Raw genomic sequence first — 20646 nt, forward strand, 5'->3', positions numbered from 1 at the left:
ACATTAGACACTGCAACTGCATTTTCTCCTCAAAGTTACCATGAAAACCCTCTGCTTTGTATAGACCCATCTGTTTTTCTAATAGCAATAGAGGATGTTATGTTAGAAATATACTTGAAGGACACAGAGAAAAGCCCTAGAGTGCTTCTTCAAACAACTGTGTGACCCTCCAACAAATCACTTAACCTCTCTGACCCTCAACTTTTTTCATCTAAAAAATGGGGAGGGACTTCCCTGGTGGCGCAGTGGTTGAGAATCGCCCGCCAATGCAGGGGACACAGGTTCAAGCCTTGGTCTGGGAAGCTCCCACATGCCACAGAGCAACTAAGTCCGTGCACCACAACTACTGAGTCTGCACTCTAGAACCCGTGAGCCACAACTACTGAAGCCCACGTGCCACAACTACTGAGCCCACGAGCCACAACTACTGAAACCTGTGTGCCTAGAGCCCGGGCTCTGCAACAAGAGAAGCCACCGCAATGAGAAGCCCGCGCACCACAACAAAGAGTTGCCCCCGCTCACCACAACTAGAGAAAGCCCGCGCGCAGCAACGAAGACCCAATGCAGCCAAAAATTTTTTTAAATAAATAAATATAAATAAATAAACAAAATAAAAAATGGAGATATACCCACTTTACAGAACTGTGATGAGAATTAAATAGCAATGGCTACAAAATTCTCGGCGTATTTTTTGGCACATGATAAAATCTAAAAATATGTTAGTTGAGAAGTTTCACTACAAATTGGATGGGAGATGGGTGCTGAGCATGAGGAAGAAATGAAGACTAAGGAATCAGTGGTCTGAGCCTGTATACTAGACATGAAATGGGTGAGTCAGAAAGAAGAATCCAGCTCGATTAGGTCAAGAGGGAATCTGGTGGCACTAAGTTAGGACAAGGTAGTAAGATGTATCTTATGGATATGAACATAAAGCCAAATAGATCACAAGGTCTTCTGGGCTACAGACTTGAAGAACTTGGTACAGTGTGTCACACACAAAGTTCCATGATGGAGTCTGTGAATGCTTTCAAAAGCACGGGAAACTTTAAAAATAAATCAATATGTTATACGCAAGGGTACTTCTCTATACTTTCAACCTTTCCAATTTCCCTAGATTTGCAACCCTATACACATTACTATTAGTAAAACTCACTTGTGTGTCTACACTGACAACTGATTTCAACAAGCATCTATTATAGGTCAAGCACTGTGCAGCGAAGTCTGATAGTGATGGTGGGAGACATGGTGCACAAAGAAAAGAACAGACTTTGTCCTGCAGGATCTCATAGTTTAAGGATACAGAGGGTTGTCTGAATAATACAACACAGACCCTGAGAATGTGGGTAACAGAAGAAGTGCAAAATACAATGGGAGTCTAGGGGTGACCCATTCTATTGATAATTAGGAAGAAGAAAATCAAGAAAACTTCATACAGAATGGGAAATCTTAACTGATATTTCAGGGAGGCAGAGGAAAGGGCTTTTGGGGCTGAAGGAAGTGTCGGGTATGATAAGTAATCCTGCGTCAGTGAACTGACAACCCAGGGCGAAACTGTGCCAGGAAGAAGTGCTGAATCTCTAACTGTGGAGGACACGCTGGATTAATGAGACAGATTTATTCTGAACCCAGTGGGGAGCCTTCAGGGGTTCCTAAATAGAAGAGTGATGTCCTGATTTGAGAGCAGATACAAGCAAGTCATACTGGCAACAGGAAAGAATGGAACTAGGGAACTGAGATGTGAGATTTTTACGGTATACAGGTGGGTAGGTAGTATGGGACCGAGGGAAAGGAGAGGAGGAACCTGTGAAAGATTCAGAAAGAATTTTACAGGATTTGATATGGGGTCGGGTACAAAGGAAAAAAAATTCAAGTTGCCCGAGGTTCTGAATTTGAATGACTGTGGCTAATACCTTCTACGGGGAGAAGGAACGCAGGAAGAGGGACCAGTGCTCAGGGACGGCTAAAGTAAGAAAAGTAATTCTGAGTGGGAAATGTTGAAGGCAAATAGAAAGGAACCAGCAGCTCAGGGTTTGTGCAGGGCTGACCTTGTGCCTGACCTGGCAGGGTCCCCTTCCACAGGTAGCCCCACCTGAGACGGAGTAGGAGGCACCCGGGGGGCATGCACGTCGAGATGTTTACCCTGATCCGCCGTTCTCTGAAGAAAGCTAACCGCTAGAATCAAAGATCTGGGTTTCCTCACAACACAACTCTACAGAGGAAGCAAGTTAAGGAAGTAGAGAAAAGAATGGAGAGTAGATTCAAGGATAATTCAAAGCCTTTTTTTTTAAATTTTAATTTATTTATTTTTGGCTGCATTGGGTCTTCATTGCTGTGCACAGACTTTCTCTAGTTGCTGCGAGCGGGGGCTAATCTTCCTTGTGGTGCGCGGGCTTCTCACTGCTGTGGCTTCTCTTGTTACGGAGCACGGGATCTAGGCACGTGGGCTTCAGTAGTTGTGGCACACAGGCTCAGTCGTTGTGGCTCGTGGGCTCAGTAGTTGTGGCACGTGTGCTCAGTAGTTGTGGCACGTGTGCTCAGTAGTTGTGGCTCGAGCGCTCTAGAGTGCAGGCTCAGTAGTTGTGGCACATGGGCTTATTTGCCCCGAGACATGTGGGCTCTTCCCAGACCAGGGCTCGAACCAGTGTCCCCTGTGTTGGCAGGTGGATTCTTAACCACTGCGCCACCAGGGAAGTCCTCAAAGCCTTGTTTTAATTGAATAGGAAATCTGTCTTCTTGTGAACTCCGACTCCTGGATCTTCACTGAAGCATGTCTAAGAGAGTGTCCTGGACTTGTTTCTTGGCATCCGCTCCACTTCCACCCTGAACCATGGGGACTAGAAGACTGAAAACTACATTTGCCCAAACTGTGCTTCATCCCGGCTTTGCCAGCGGTGGGGCTGGGGTGGGGTCGGGCATCATCTTGCCTTGGGTGGCTGCAGGGGTGTCAGCAGCTCAGGGCAGACACATTTCTCCCCACAGTGCCAGCGGGGGTGGGTGCCCTGGGGCTTTGGGTGATGCCACCTTCTCCCTTTGCTCTTTTGGGCTTTATAACACTTTTTGTCAACAATTCCCTGTGCTATATCCTCTGCTGTTTAAGATGCCTGGGGTGGTTTTGGATATGGAAACTGACTGATACTTAACCTGGATAACACGTAGGGAAGATGTAAGGCTAGACATGACCTTAGCAACGCTTTACAATTGACTGTCCAGAGGATGGGAGCAATTGTTTCCATTTTAAAAAGAAAAGCAACATCCTAAACCTATGTAACCAGATTCCAAGTTTCCTGATACTGGCTATGAAACTCCAAGTCATTGCAATGAATTCCTTTCAGGACAAACTGAGGTAACGGAGTTAAAATGGAAAGGTTCCAGAAATTCCTTTTAGTAAAGGGTAAAAAATATTGACAAACAGAAAACTCAGTTAAATAGAGTCGAGAGAGCAGAATGGGGAGCTCACATGCCCTGGGATCATAGCAGAGCCCAACGGGAAAGAGACAGACCCCTCTTCCTTCCTGGCCAGGCCTCAGCCAATGGACAGCCATGGACGCCTTGTTTACTATAACCCTCCCAACTTCCTTGTGTCCTCTATAAAAGCGTTCTCCTTCCCTTGATGTGAGGCACTTGTACTGGCTCGCCATGGTTGCAGACCCTGAACTGCAATTCTCTGCTGATCCTGGATAAACCCATTTGTGCTGGGGACAATCTGGCCATCTATTTGTTTCAGGTCAACAAAAGAAACTTAGAAGAGAGCCAGGATGCACCAGAGAAGAGATCACTGCATTTTCCTGCCTCAGGCCAAGATCCAGACTAAGTTGGGTGACTCCCAGACACGCTGGCTAGTTAACTGTTGAGTTGGACAACATAGACCCAAAGGGGTAACAGTAACCAAACATGAAATAGTTATTAATTAAAAGAGTGACTGTTGTAATCAAAATTACCCACCATATAGAGCATTAGCCATGTGTCTAGCCCTATACATAGCACTGAACATATTTATTTAATCCTCAAACTATCCTATGAGGCTGGTGCAATTATTATCCCCACTTTATCCCCAGATGAAGAAACCAAGGTTTAGAGAAATTAAGTGATCTGCCCAAGGTCACACAAGTAGAAGTGATAGAACGTGAATAATTTGTAATTTTAGAGAATGTACACTTTCTAAAGGGAGAAGGAACATGGAGAAAAACAAGGCCTGATGGAGTGGATAAATTGGCCTCAAATTATCATTAAGTCAAGACGAAGGCATTCTACATTCCAATTTTGGGGCGTAAAGAAATGTTTTCTGAGAGAGCTCTTCAAAGCTTGAATGCTCTGTGAATTGTACAAAATATACAAAATTGCCTCTAACCAAAAATGTCAAGAATCTGCTATTTTAGAATAATCAATGTTATTTCCTCTCCGATTGGCCTGGAAGAACTCTCTAAGGCAACATTTCAACGACAAAGAGATTGTTCCTGAATGTGGCTGGAGAAAAGCCATCAACTGCAGGAGGAAGGGAAATATAGTGTTCTTTCCCTGAAGAATAAAAAAGTACTAAAACCTTCACAGGCAATACTATCCATTATGAGAGGTGCTGACAGGAAATACAGATGGAGTCTAGAGAGGAAAAGGGACTGAATCTAAGGTGACCTAATTCTGTGATGGTTTTATGGGCTGAACACTTCCATTCAGACAGTGAATATAACTAGACATCCCCAAACAGGTATTTACATGAGTGTGTGTTGTCACAGGTGAGAGAGTGATTACGTGAGCGGGTTGAGAAGAGCTGAGTGACGTGACAGGAAAGTGGAAACTGAGTGGCAAAGAATACCTGAGTAATAAGAGAGAATCAGTGGCTATTTCAGAGCATCAGGAAGCCAGAATAACGTTGACTTATAGCATTTTCTAGTTCGCAAAATACTTTAACTCCATTTGGTCCTCATTTACGAGCTATGTCTTATGATTTTTCTGAATATTACAGATAATGAAAATAAGCTTCACAGCAGCTAAAAGGTTTCCCAGGGTCTCAGAGCTTTTGACCACTGAGGCTGGGGCCCCTGACCCCAGAGCTGATACTTTCTGTCCCCTGAAGCCATGCCTGTCAATGTAAATGAAGAATCTGAGAAAAAATCATGTTGATTGATGAGACGTGGGTGTAAAGCAATGTCCACACATCAGGATCTTTAACAAGTGTCCCGAATGTTGGGAAGAAGAGTTAAATCGTAAAAATGGCCATGTACCTTACTACTGACAGCCCGGCTCCGATGTAACTGAGCAGTGGTTTTGACACCTCTTCTGCATCCGTTCCAAACCAGCCAAACCTGGAAATGGAAAGAGATCAAAGTAGATATTGTTGAACATGTGTTCATCACAGTGTTTAAGGCCATGGACCGGGGTCAGATTCCTGGATTGAAATCCTAGGTCCCTCACCTCCTACCTGTGACTTGGATAAGTTAACTCTCTTTATTGGGCCTCAATTTCCCATGTTTAAAACTGGGACAATTATGCCTCCAATTATACCTCACGTACAGGTTTCTTAGGATTAAATGAGCTAGTGTATGTAAAAGTACTTGTCTAAAAGAAAAGTCCTTCCCATTAAGACGAAGGAGGAAGGAAGGAAAAACAGAGTAAGTGGGTAACTGAATGCTGATTGGTTGACCGCTACTTTGTATAATACTTGAAATAGATTCAATAAGGGCTCGGTTAAAGATCCCTGCTCTTTGGCATCCCTCTAAATTCTTTTTTTTCCCCCATGTCTTGAGGTTGTAGTGATCGTCACCGACCATCACTGTGAACCACCCAGGGCCAGAGAAAGGAGGCAAGGATGGGAAAAAGGAAATAGCATGTGTAAAAAGCAGGGCGGGGAAGAGGAAAGGACAGGAAAGAATGTACTGGAACGTAGCTGGCTTTGTTATAACTGAGGTTGTTGCAGTGTTTTGAGCGGGAAGAGGGGCCCGGAAAGCAAGGTTAGAGTGAAAGCCCCCTTTCTATTTATTTTCCCAAACTCAACTTGCATGTTCATCTTAATGCTGACCGAGGGTGGCGCAGTCCCAAAGGATCTTCTCAGATGATGAAGCTGTTCCCAGGCTGCACCAGACAACAGGGCAGCTTCCGCCAGATACGGCGATAGAGCACTTGACACGTGGCCAGGGCAGCCGAGGAACTCGATGCTTAACTTTATCTCATTTTAATTAATTTAAATTTAAATACACATGGCCACATGTGGCTTGCGGTGACCCTATCTGGACAGCTCAGCTCTAGAGCTGCAGGTTGGCAAACTTTCCCTTTAAGGGCCAGTGGGTACATATTTTAGGCTTTGCGGGCTAGGTGGCCTCTTGCAACTACCCACCTCTACCATTATAGGGAACAAGCAGCCGCAGACACTCCTTAAACGGATGTGTTTGGCTGTGTTCCAATATCACTTTATTTACAAAAATGGCTGGGAAGCTGGACCAGGGTTTGCTCACACTGGCTCAGACCCCAGAGGGAAGAATATGGGCTTTAGAACCATGGCTGATTAGCTCTGTGAACTTCAGCAAGTCCCTCATCTTCTTTGTGTGCCAGTTCTCTTATAAGATAGCACTTACCTCATACAGTTGTGAAAATGAGATGGGAATAATGTATATAATATGTCCAGCAAATTGCCACACATAGAAAGGGAACATAAATATCAGCGTCCTTTCTCTCTCCCTGCTTTGTTCCCTAGAGACAATTCTTTACTTTATCTTGATCAGAGTGTCAGATCACTTCTTTAGAACTTAAGGGAAATAGTAATTCAAGGTAGCCTATGCTATGTGTATGCCTTACCAGTAGTGGCCTCTGTGAGGGTAGGAACCAAGCATTATTCCTCTCAGCTAGTCCCATGCTTAGCACTGGCCTCACACAGAGGGTGAGTGCAGAGAATCATAGTTGAAACACTTTGCTTTGTGTTACCTTGAGCTTGCCCAGCCGATTAAGGCATTAAATGATCCCCAGATTAAGATTCCAAGGCCCAGACCAATGGTTTTGATAATTGGGACAACCGCAATGTTTCCTGTAGATGAAATATACAGAAGAAAGGTGTTATTTCCAATACAGAAAACAAGTTTATCAATTGAATTAATTTTTATTTGAATTTCAACTGAAGCTCATGGGAGGGTTCCCTTTTCTCCACATCTTCACCAGCATTTATTGTTTGCAGGTTTTTTGATGATGGCCATTCTGACCGGTGTGAGGTGATACCCCATTGTAGTTTTTTTTTTTTTTTTAACATCTTTATTGGGGTATAATTGCTTTACAATGGTGTGTTAGTTTCTGCTTTATAACAAAGTGAATCAGTTATACATATACATATGTTTCCATATCTCTTCCCGCTTGCGTCTCCCTCCCTCCCACCCTCCCTATCCCACCCCTCCAGGCGGTCACAAAGCACCAAGCTGATCTCCCTGTGCTCTGCGGCTGCTTCCCACTAGCTATCTACCTTACGTTTGGTAGTGTGTATATGTCCATGCCTCTCTCTCGCTTTGTCACAGCTCACCCCTCATTGTAGTTTTGATTTGCGTTTTCAGTAGCCATGGAAGCACCCTAAATGTCCATCAACAGAGGAATGGATAAAGAAGATGTGGTACGTATATACAATGGAATATTACTCAGCCACGAAAAGGAAGGGAGTAATGCCATTTGCAGCAACGTGGATGGACCTAGAGATGATCGTACTGAGTGAAGTAAGTCACAGAGACAAATACCATATGCTATTGCTCACATGCGGAACCTACAAGAAGGCTACAAATAAACTTATCTGCAAAACAGAAATAGAGTCACAGATGTAGAAAATAAATTCATGGTTATCAGGGGGTAAGTGGGGGTGGAGGGATAAATCGGAAGAGTGGGATTGACGCATACACACTACTATATATAAAATAGATAACTAATAAGGACATACTGTACAGCACAGGGAACTCTACTCAGTTCTCTGTAATGATCTATATGGGAACAGAATCTTAAAAAAGAGTGGTTATATGTATATGTATAACTGATTCACTTTGCTGTACAGCAGAAACTAACACAACATTGTAAATCAACTACACCCCAATAAAAATTTTAAAAAATAGAACAAAATAAAGATTTAATAAAAATGAAAAAAAAAAGCTTATGGGATTTGGACGAACTTAGTAAAGCGCAATTCGTCATTTAAAAAATAAAACAGCCACATGTTTTGGCATTTAAACTCATGACTATGACTGCTAAAAGAGCCAGGCTTAGGGCAAAATCCTACAGAGAAAATGTTGAATTAGCTCCTTGCCTAACTGCACCAATGCTCTTCGTCCTTAGCATAGGTCTCTGTTTTATGTCTTTTTGCAGAAGCTGGTCAATGATAAAATCAGTAGTGACCATCCCCTACGACTCGAACCAGGGCCAACCGCTGGCAGATGTCCCTGTCCCAGTACAGCCCAGACTTTGCTCTCCCATGCTCACCCACTTGTCTTCTGGAGTCCTGCACCCAGTGCTTCGTGCTCAGGACTAAATTCATGGTTCGTCTTTCCAGTTCTTGATTGGCTGTCTGGTCTCAGTCAATCTCCTCTGGAAAGGTTCCCTCTCTTGGTTTCCAAGGTCTCTTCATCTCCCAGTTCCCTCCTGTTTCTCTCTTTCTCTGGCTTCTCTTTCTCATCACACCTTCCGGATTTAGACGCCCTCTGAATATTTTCCCTAGAACACACCCCTCCTCTTGCTATATTCTTCTTTGGGTACTTGACTAGTTTCATGGTTTCAGCTATCAGCTAGAGTCACATGCTCCCAGTGCTAGCCTGGACCTTCTCCAGAGTTTTAGTGCCGATAAGAAATTTCCTGGGCTTCCCTGGTGGCTCAGTGGTTAAGAATCCACCTGCCAATGCAGGGGACACGGGTTCGAGCCCTGGTCCGGGAAGATCCCACGTGCCGCGGAGCAGCTAAGCCCCTGCGCCACAACTACTGAGGCTGTGCTCTGAAGCCCGTGAGCCACAGCTACTGAAACCCACACGCCTAGAGCCCGTGCTCCGCAACAAGAGAAGCCACTGCAATGAGAAGCCTGGGCACCGCAATGAAGAGTAGCCCCCGCTCGCTACTACTAGAGAAAGCCTGCATGCACCAACGAAGACCCAACACAGCCAAAAATAAATAAATTTATAAAAAGAAAAAAAAAAAAAAGAAATTTCCAACACCAGGAACTTTCAGCTCAAAAGGTCCCAGCTGAATGCATTATTTTCCCTTTCGGACACGTTCTCTTCCCCGTTTTCCTCATCCAAGTCAATGACACCATCACTCTCCTAATCACTTACGAGAAAATCCCTACATTACCATTGGGTCCTCCCTTTCCTCTGCTCCCCACATTCAATCAGCTACTGTAACCTACAGCATCCCCGTCTGCAGCAGTTCTCAAACTAGACTCTAACCCACCGACTCCCAGTGGGACCTGCTGGGTGAATATAGATACTATGGTGGTTGTCAAGATCTGCAGGATGAATGGTTGCTTCCTCTGTTCCCCTCTCCCATTAGACATGACAATCATAAGCATACGAAGGTATAAGTGAGCTATAATAATTACAACTCCAGTGGAAATTTAAAAGTTAACTCTTTTGTCCTCCAACTCATCATCTTCACTACATCACTTAATTCTGTAGAGATTCAAATTAAGTAGTTACCTAATACATTTTTAACGTTTAAAAATTCATTTGCTTTTAATCAAATTGTCTCTAGAGAGCCTTGATAGTTGGGATTCTCTTTGCTAAAGAGAAGAAAACTCTCCTGGGGTGTATTTATAGTAATAGAAGAAAAGCATTCCTGATTGGCCAAGCAAAGGTGTAAATTCTAGTTATATAACTTCAGGCAACAGTGAGAAGGCAACAGAGGGAAGGTTTTTGTTTGCTTTTGTTTTTCTGCCAGTGCTTTTGAAATGATAATGTGTCTGTGTTTGTCTACTTTTAAGGACAAGTCTTAAAGATGATAGTAGTAGAAACGACTGTTTAATAAATATTTTCTGACAAACGTAATGGGAGAGAAAGAAAGAAAGACCAGAGCACTTAAACTAATATATGAGTTATGCTTGAACAGATAGTGAATGAAACATTTTTCCTATAATAATTTTATATAATTATACATATAATATGTAGTAATAATTTTACTATCACAATTATTTACCAGGAACTAAGAAAGAAATCATTAAAAGGAAAGAGTCAGGAAACGTACCAAAAATATTTATGGAGCATATAAATGAAAGAAACTAAATTGTTCATTTAGTTTCCTTCTACTATGAACCAGATTTATTTGGATCATAGCATAAAATGATTAAAGAATAAATTATATCAAATATTACCTGTTGCCCAAATGCAGCCCCCAACCATTGCAAAAGGCCAAAACTTAGGGCAATGTAATATCAGATTGACCACCAAGGCAACCAACCATATGGCAGCACAAAGTACCCACTGGAGAAACATTCCTGGAAAAAAAAAAACAAAAACTGGTGTCATTGGTTCAAACTGATCTAAGGAATTAGTGCGCTTAGGAATATCAATGAATTATTATAGTAATGGTCACAATTTATTGCATGCCTCTATGCCAGGCACTTTACATGTTTATTATATTTCTTGTAACTACTGTGCATCATAATTAACCCTAATTCAAAGACAGAAAATGAACCGGAGATGAAGCAACTTGTCCAAATAGCTAACAGTCTGTAAAACTGGAATTTAAACTCAACTGGACTCCACAGCTTGCTCTACACTGTGCATTCCGGCTTAACAGGGATCAAAAATTTTCTACCAAAGAATGCTGGCAAGACCAAGACTATATACTTTTATTCAGATGCTACACGTAGTGCCATTCCTCACCAAAGACAAGGCATTAAGAACTTCATAATAGCATGATAGTAATTTAAGCCTTTGGGGATCATTTTGGGATAAACATAAAGTCCTCTATGGCCATATGTAGGTCTCATGCACTTGGAGTTGAGTGTCTGCACTGAGTCAGACATTCCAGTCCTGAGAATTAGCCTTCTAGGTCAGGGCTACTCCCCTTCCTATGCTCTGTCAGTTACTTGAAGGTCACATGGTGATATGAGGTGTATCTGTACTTTTCTGAGGCTTAGAAGGAGGGTTTAGGGATTAAAAGGATACAGAAAACATCGACATTGGAAAAAATACTAAGGTAATTATAACTCAGTGTAGCACTTTTGACTCTACTGGAAAATTTTCCCTATTTCTATTCAATCTCATGGTGCAGGAGAGAAAAAAAGGCTGTTAACCTCTAAGACAAAAAAGTAAGAACACAGAGATGAAAGGAAACTTCATTTTACAAAAGAGAAACTGAGAACAAAAGAGTGGATAAGGTTTGTCTGGGATCACACAGTTCTTGTAGAACACCCAAAAGTCAGGTCCTCTAACCCTTAGTATGTTTTTTGTTATTTTTTTAGCACTTTTCATTCTTGTTCTAACTCCAAAAGGGAGAAGAAGAAAGGCTCTGGAGGGAAAGGATTTGTAACTCTATTGTCTTAGTGGTATAAAGACATAAGAAAAAAGGCTGAGATAAAGTTGAAAAAAAAAAAAGACATAAATTGAAGTGAAAACACAATGCCTCCCACCAGCCTTTCACCATAACATCCCCAATTTCTCCTCCTGGCTTTAACAGGAAAGGCAGGTAGATAAAAACAACTACTGCTTCTCCTTCCCTATAATTCACATTACAGTCAGTTCTACCATAATGTGACATGTGTGTTCCTAAACATCACCGTACTGTGTAAAATCATGTGATAAAGCCTGCAGAGCTTAGGGGGAAAATGGGGCTAAGGACACAACACTCAGAAACTCCATCAACAACTTATTAAGAAAAGATAGGAGCCTAAAAAGATGGTAGTGCAGTTTTACACTGGTTAAGTGGTTAAGACATTCACAAATGCTGCAATAAATATGGAACTTTACCTTAAAAAAGATCTGAAGTTGGCTTATGCAAATGGATGTCAGAAGTTCTGTAGCTTGTGAATTATTGGGAAGGTGGTGAATGAGGGTTTGAACACCAGATGTGTATGGGTGTGGTGTAACAGACCTGGTGGTTGTGTGAAGGGGTGTGTGTGAGCACACTTTGGGCATTGCTGTGCATCTTTGTTCATCTGGGTGCAGTTTTCTGTGTTCACCTAATGTTTGTCAGAGTCAACATTGCTCATAGGCAAACACAGATTTCGTGTTATGTGCAAATTGTTTTCTATTATATCAATTGTGGTGGCAATTTGTGTTTGCAAAACAAGTGTTATCAGTAGAGCTAACTTCCTTCTTTTCTAAACCTAACAGATATGGCTAAAAGGCTTTCCCCATCCTAGCTTTATGATGAAACACAATCTTAAGGTTATCCTATACTGACTAGCAGTCAGATAACATGGCATGGGCATTGTCAAATGATTTTTTTTAAGCTCTATTCATTTGGCTTCAGGTACAGCAAAATTCATTTTTATAGCCATCATTTTAGAAAGACAGAAAAAGTGAACTTCACATTTAAAATTAATTTAAGACTAACAATGAAGGAAACATAACTACCATCGCCAGTCTCATATTTTTTAAGTGGTACAAAGTTTGAGCCAAACAAAAGGATGGCTACAATAGAGGAGATGAAACCAGTGGTGAGGTCTGTTCCATTATTGCTCATGGCTCTGGTCCTGCCCGAGAGCAAGCTGGTTCACTTTCAACCTGGTGTACTTTTCAAGAGCTTCTGAAATAAAAGGAATAAAAATGAAACAATTAAAAAGTTGTGAATCTGTGAGCAAACTGTCATCAATACATGATACTTATTGAGTTTGTCAAAAGTACGGAAAGAGTCCTTCCAGAGAAAAAGTTAGGACATTATGAAATTATGTATTACATTCACACCCCATGTTCATTCATTCATTTTTTCATTTATGTTGGCAACAAATATTTTTTGATCACTGACCTACAAAACAAACAATAAAACAAGCAAAATTTGTCTTCGGAGCTTGAAAACCTAACTTCTTCCAAGACCTGGATACAATTTGTATGATATTGTAAAGAAATTCTTCTGTGTGGGTAGATTGTATCATGAAGATTTGTGGACCAGGATCCTGTTCAGTTCAATTGGTTGTTGTGACAAGTCAATGGCAGAGCACGGGTGAAGACTTTGAGACCTATCAGTGCCTTCTGAGCACAAGCTGTTCTACTATTTAACACGAGCTTAAGGGCACATTTAAGTTGTATTGTTGCTATATACTCAGGATCCCCTAGAGGTAAAGGCACTTTTCTTCAACAGTAGCACCACCTAGGTGTGTATTAGTTTAAATAGTTCATGAAATTATATTTGTGACTTTTGCAAAAACTGAACAGATAGAAGAATCTCCTAAAGATCTCTTTAACAATCTCTTGAAGGTGACCAAGATGGTGGAGAAGGAAGACCCTGAGCCTACCTCCTTCCAAAATCACAACTATTTACAAAGAAACTATCAATGAAAATGACCTGAAGGCTAGCAGAAAAGATCGTCTGCAACTAAAGATATAAAGAAGGAACCACAAGGTGATGGGAGGAGGGGTGAAGACACAGCAGAGTCGAGACCGACACCCATGGGTAGGTGACCACAAACAGTAGGATAATCACAATTGCAGAGATTTCCCCAAGGAGCGAGGGGTCTAAGCCCCACATTGGGCTCCCCAGACCGGGGATCCTGCACAGAGAAGATGAGTCCCCAGAACTTCTAGCTTTGAAGGTCAGTGAGACTTGCATTTGGGAAAACCAGAGGTCTGTAGGAAACAGAGCCTCTGCTCTTAGAGGGTGCACGCAAAATCTCACACACTCCAAGACCCAGGGCAGAGGCCGTAATATGAAAGGAGCCTGGGTCAGACCTCTTGCTGATCTTGGAGAGTCGCCTGGAGAGGCGGGAGGCAAGCAATTCTCACCCTGGGGTCACAGATGTTGGCAACAGCCATTTTCAGGAGCTCATGCTGCCACTAGGGCACTGGTGCTAGCAAGCACCATTTTGAAGTCCTCCCACTAGCCTATTAGCACTGGAATCTGGCCTCACCCAAAGGCCAGTTGTCACCAGTCCTGTGATGTCCGAGGCTAAGCAGAGACTAGTCCAACCCACTAGCAAACCAGCAGAAGCCATAGGTGGCCCCCCCTCCCCAGTCCCCAGTATCCGCAGAACCTGGTCCTGCCTATCAGCAGGCCAAGACTAGCTCCGGGACCCCCTGGCTTGCAGCCAGCCACCCCAGGACTTGATTCTGCATTAGGAGGTCATGGAGCTAGCGTTAGACCACTAGTACAGCATGTGAGATTTTGCATTCTCTCTTTAAGAGCGGAGTCTCTGCTTCCATACTTGGGCTGGCACTAGACACATGACCCCCTGGTGCACTTCAGCCAGCTGCATTAGGAGCTGGCCTCACCAACCAGTGAGTGGGCACCAGCCTTGGGACAACATGGTCCCCATAGCCAGCCATCCTGGGACTTGGCCCCTTCCACCAGTGGCCAGCAGCCTCTGCACTAGGCAGGGCCTGGCAATCAACTGGGCTGAGGGCCAGCCACACCTACCAGTGCACCCACAGTAGTTGGCCCTAACACAACAAAAGGACGCATGCAGCCCATATAAGAAGCACCCCTAGAGAATACATCTCTGGTGACCAGCGGGGAGTGTGCTGCTGGGATGAATAGGATGTCTACTACTTAAGACCACTTTTCCAAGATCAGAAAATATAACCAGCCTATCTAATACAGAGAAGAACAAAAACAAAGAACCAGAAAAATGAGGTGACAAAGGAATATTTTCAAAATGAAAAAACAAGATAAAACTCCACAAGAAATGCTAAGTGAAGTGAAGGTAAGCAATTTACCCAATAAAGAGTTTAGGTAATGATCAGAGAGATGCTCAACAAACTTGAGGAAAGAATGGATGAAACAGTGAGAATTTTAACAATGAGTTAGAAAATACAGAGAAGAACCAAAGAGAGGTGAAGAACACGATAACTGAAATAAAAAATACACTAGAAAAAAATAACAGTAGATTAGATGATATAGAGGAAGGGATCATCGAACTGGAAGACAAAACAGTGGAAATCACCCAAGCTAAACAGAAAACAGAAGTAAAACAAAGAAGGATAGCTTAAGAGACCCCTGGGACAACATCAAACACACTAACATTCACATTAAGGGGTGTAGGAATGAGAAGGGAGAGAAAAGGGGCAAAAAACATATTTAAAAAAATAATAGCTGATACACCATACTAACAAATTGAAGAATAAAAACCATATGATCATCTCAAAAGACGCAGAAAAAACTTTTGACAGAATTCAACACCCAATTATGATAAAAACTCTCCAGAAAGTGGGCATAGAGGGAACCTACCTCAACATACTAAAGGCCATATATGACAAACCCACAGCCAATATCATTCTCAATGGTGAAAAACTGAAAGCATTTCCTCTAAGATCAGGAACAAGACAAGGGTGCCCACTCTCACCACTATAATTCAACATAGTTTTGGAAGCCCTAGCCACGGCAATCAGAGAAGATAAAGAAATAAAAGAAATCCAAATCGCAAAGGAAGACGTAAAACTGCCGCTGTTTGCAGATGACATGATACTATACATAGAAAATCCTAAAGATGCCACCAGAAAACTATTAATCAATGAATTTGGTGAAGTTGCAGGATATAAAATTAATATACAGAAATCTCTTGCATTGCTATACACTAACAACAAAAGAACACAAAGAAAAATTAAGTAAACAATCCCATTTACTATCGTGTAAAAAGAATAAAATACCTAGGAATAAACCTACCTAAGGAGGCAAAAATACCCATATTCAGCAAACTATAAGATACTGATGAAAGAAATCAAAGATGACACAAGCTTTTATCTTTCTTGAGAAAAAAGAAAAAAGCTTGAGTTATCATGCTCCCTGATTTCATACTTCTAAGCTACAGTAATCAAAACAATATGGTACTGGCACCAAAACAGAAACATAGATCAATGGAAAAGAATAGAGACCCCGGAAATAAACCTACACACATACGGTCAATTAATCTATGACAAAGGAAGCAAGAATATACAATGGGGAAAATAAAGCCTCTTCGATAAACGGTGTTGGGTAAACTGGACAGCTACATGAAAAAGAGTCAGACTGGACTGCTTTCTCATACCATGTACAAAACTAAACTCAAAATGGATTAAGGACTTAAATGTGAGGCCTGAAACCATAAAATTCCTAGAAGAAAACATAGGCAGTTCACTGTTTGACACTGGCCTTAGCAATATTTTTTTGAATCTATCTCTCCAGACAAGGGAAACAAAAGCAAAAATAAAAAAACAAATGGGGGACTTCCCTGGTGGCGCAGTGGTTAAGAATCCGCCTGCTAACGCAGGGGACACGGGTTTGAGCCCTGGTCTGGGAAGATCCCACATGCCGCAGAGCAACTAAGCCTGTGCGCCACAACTACTGAGCCTCTGCTCTAGAGTCCACAAGCCACAACTATTGAGCCTGTGTGCCACAACTACTGAAGCCTGCACACCTAGAGCCCGTGCTCCATAACAAGAGAAACCAACGTAATTAGAAGCCTGCACACCACAACGAAGAGTAGCCCCTGTTTGCCGCAACAAGAGAAAGCCCGCACACAGCAACGAAGACCCAACGCAGCCAAAAATAAATAAATAAACAAATCTTTAAAAAACAAAAACAAATGGGACTACTCTAACTAAAAAGTGTTTGCACGGCATGGGAACTACCAATCAAATGAAAAGGCTGCCTACTAAATCAGAGAAGATATTTGTAAATGATATACCTCATAATAGGTTAATATCCAAAATATACAAAGGACTCATAAAACTCAATATCAAAAAACAAATAACCTAATTAAAAAATGGGCAGAGGATATGAATAGACATTTTTCCAAAGAAGACACACCCTTGGCCAACAGATACCTGAAAAGATTCTCAACAGCACTAATCATCAGAGAAATGCAAATCAGACCACAATGATATATCACCGCACACCTGTCAGAATAGCCATCATCAAAAAGTCTATAAATCACAAATGCTGGAGAGGGTATGGAGAAAGGGAACCCTTCTACACAGTTGGTGCGAATGTAAATTGGTGCAGCCACTATGGAGAACAGTATGGAGGTTCCTCAAAAAAACTAAAAGTAGAACTGCCATACCAACCAGAAAATCCACTTCTTGGTATCATTCTGAAGCAAAACTAAAACACTGATTCAAAATGATATATGCACACCTCTATTCATTACAGCATTGTTTACAACAGTCAAGATATGGTAGCATCCTAAGTGCCCAGCAAGAGATGAATGGATAAAGAAGATGTGATACACACACACACACACACACACACACACACACACACATATACATACACACACACACATGCATGCACACACACACACAACATGGAATATTACTCAGCCATAAAAATAAGGAAATCTTGCCACTTGTGAAAACATGGATGGACCTAGAAGCTATTATGCTAAGTGACATCAATCATATGGAGAAAAATAAATACCATATGATTTCACTAATATGTGGACTCTGAAAACCAAAACAAAGGAACAAACATAACAAAGAACAGAGTCATAGATACAGAGAACAATTAGGTGGTCACCAGAGGGGAACAGGGTCGGGGGATGAGTGAAATAGGTGAGAGAGTTAAGAGGGACAAACTTCCAGTTACAAAATAAATGAGTCCCAGGGATAAAGATGAAATGTGCAGTATGGGGAAAATTGTTAGTTATATTGTAATAACTTTGTATGGTGACAGATGGTAACTGGTCTTATTGTAGGCATCCTTTTGTAATGCATAGAAATATCGAGTCACTGTACTGTGCACCTGGAAATAACAGAGTGATGTAGGTCAAGTATACCTCAATTGAAAAAAAAAAATAGGTAGACACTGGGAGGAAATGTGTCAAAATGCTAAAATAGTTATCTCTGGAGGGTGGGGATTATGGGAGATAGCAAATTTTTACGTTACGCTTTTATGTGTTTCTGGTAGTCTGCAGTGAACATGTATTGCTCGTAATATGAAAACAAAGCAACAAATGTCATTAAAAATGAAATGAAAAAAACATATCTCTTAAATCCCTTCCAGATTAAGGCTCTTGAAAAATACCTTCAGGACTCCCCGACAGCACGAGATCAGCAGTTGTGTCTTGCGCAATACTATCAACCAGCCAGCAGAACAAAGGGGAACAGCTAGTCAGATGCTTGTGCAATCCGGTAGCCACTGGTCACATACGGGTAACTAACTTTTCATTAAAATTTAGTAAAAGAAGACAACTCAGCTCCTTCGCTAAGTTAACTACATTTCAGGTGCTCAATGGCTGCATACAATCGACAGCTACCACGCTGGACAGAGCAGGTTATACGTAGAACACGCCTATCATTGCAGAAAATTCTACTGGACAACACTGCTGAGCTTATTAAAAACTTCTAGCTTCCTAAAGGACCAAAACCCAAATAGCTAAGAACCAGACATTTTTCATAAGATAACATTTGGAAAAGCGTATTGAGCATAATTCACTTTTTTAGTTGTACAAGCTACATGAGAAAAAAATAACACAGTCATTTTTAACCCAGGAGGTAACCAGAGTCATGCCACAATACCACTGTGAAATCATTTTGCACATTGATCTTTTGATTCATTCACTTCTCTACATAAATCTTCTGGAATGGAATTTAAAATAATCTAGTGGGTTTTTTCCCCCAAATTTAATATTATAGTGATAACCTCTTGTGGATGTGTATTGAACAAAGTACACCTGAAATTACCTTTCCTTATTATTTTATTTTACAATGATAAATATTTACATTTAAGGTGTTTCATTTTTTTTTCACGTATTGTTCCTTATGGGTTCTTTGCAGAGAATTGTCAAATATACAACTACCTACAATATATCTTCTTTGGTATTATTAAACATAGTTTAACCCAAAACAGGAATAACTTCAAATTGATGAATAAATTTTAGCAAAAAAGATATCTATTTAAAATTTTGTGTGTTTTCTTAAAATAAAACAAAATGCTGTTAAGACAATGTCCTCCATGGGACCATAGTTGAGGAAGAGATGCTAAGACATTTAAACACTGACACAGTAACACTACTTCAATAACAATAATAATAGGCTTACTATTAGATGCAAAGCAAGTTTCAGCCCTGTGGCTTCCCTCAATAGCTTACGTGGGTTTTGCTCAAGGGTCAAGCTAGTGGATTGTTGCTAAAATACCAGAGCTGCAATAGGTCAGAGGGGCAGGAGGTATCCAGGAAGGATATCACAGGACTAAGGACATGTGATTAAGTCCAGCTAAGAAACTTATTTTGTTTCCATTTGAACTAAAATCAGCTAAGGAAAAAACCCCTCTATAAGCACATTGCGAAGAGAATGCCTACGCTTAAAAAAATTGCAACATGAGCAAAAGGATGTCTCCACTGAAGAATACTGACGACCCTAAACCTCTCAGATTTCCTTGAAAGAATAATCTGGTGTGCTAATCACGGTGCATACACTGCATTTTGACTGCTGAGTGAACATCAGCCAGTGTTACTTAGTTATTACCTGCAGATAAATGAAGTTTATTGCATGCCCCTCTGGTACATTTCAGAAAGTATGTGATCTAATTTCATTGTGGGTTGGCAATGTTTACCATCTTTAAGGAAGAATCTACCTCATTCTAAATCAATGAAGTTCTGTGGAAAGGAAAAAAATATCACTCTAGCACACACTAGACCCAGTTTTTTAAAATGCAAACCCGTTGAGTTAACAAGGCTCAAATTACTTTTGAATAAAATTTAAATTAACTTAATATACTTTAGACTAAAGTAGTTTTCACATGTGTAAGTATATGCTGATATATTGTTAAACTATATTCATTTATTTTTGTTCTAGTACTTTTGTTTCATTGAATAGTACTTCTCCCTTAAATCTCTCGTAGTAATTTAAACTTTTTCTTGTAAACCTCTCTCTACGGAGACCTTTTTGTTAGCGTTTAGTACGTGCTGATCAATATTGCTTGCTCCTCTTCACCTAAGATTCGGTTTTAGTTTCATGTTAATTTCCTCAAATCTCCTGGCAAGCTCCTCCGGTGTCTTGGCTAAAATTAGCAGTGCTTGAATCTACTTATTCTGAGCCTTGATTTTTTTATCAATCAGGAGCATGTTTTGAAAAATCATCAGACACACCCCCTGCTCGGGTTTCCTTGAGTTGCGGTCCCCGCAGCGCCCAGGGCCGGGGCTGAAATTCCCTGGGCTCTGCACCCGCGCGGCCGCCTCCCGCGCCGGTGCCCAGCCTGCACCCGCCTGATTCCCTCTGCGCCCGGCACCCGGCCAGTCTGGACTTACTGCGGGACCCTTACCTGTGCACCTGCAGGAGGGGAGGGCGGGACTCCGGCACCCACGTTCCCGCGCTAGTCCGGGCGCCGTTCCTTACCGCCGAGACGGTGACCGACGCACCTGGAGGGGGGAGGAACGGGGAGGACTTAGCAAAGGAGACCCGGGACCTGCCCGGAGCGGCAGGTTGGAAAACACCTTCTTCCAGCTGCTGGGCAGGGCACGGTCATGTGACTCCATGTGAAGTCACCAGGCCCTCTGTCAATCAACCAGCAAACTAGAGAGGCTTTTGTGTATTTTAGGAGATGATTGCTTAGGGAACTCTGAGCGTGCCACCCTCT

At 41.8% G+C, this 20646-nt stretch overlaps 1 protein-coding gene across 1 annotated transcript in view; it reads right to left on the minus strand.

Annotated features, from left to right (window-relative positions):
- TMEM144 (transmembrane protein 144) overlaps positions 1–20376 on the minus strand; it is a gene marked incomplete at its 3' end in the record, with an annotated part of 41817 nt that extends 21441 nt beyond the window's left edge. The window contains exons 1-5 of the mRNA XM_082837897.1: positions 20332–20376; positions 12516–12687; positions 10307–10429; positions 6913–7012; positions 5220–5300 (exon numbers count right to left, since the gene is read on the minus strand). Coding sequence (XP_082694023.1) covers positions 5220–5300; positions 6913–7012; positions 10307–10429; positions 12516–12624 — 413 coding nt within the window. The 5' untranslated portion in view covers positions 12625–12687; positions 20332–20376. The remainder of the gene's footprint in view (positions 1–5219; positions 5301–6912; positions 7013–10306; positions 10430–12515; positions 12688–20331) is intronic.
- Between the last annotated feature and the right edge of the window lie 270 nt (positions 20377–20646).

The sequence above is a fragment of the Leucopleurus acutus genome (assembly GCF_964270905.1).
Source record: "Leucopleurus acutus genome assembly, chromosome: 4".
NCBI lineage: Eukaryota > Metazoa > Chordata > Mammalia > Artiodactyla > Delphinidae > Leucopleurus > Leucopleurus acutus.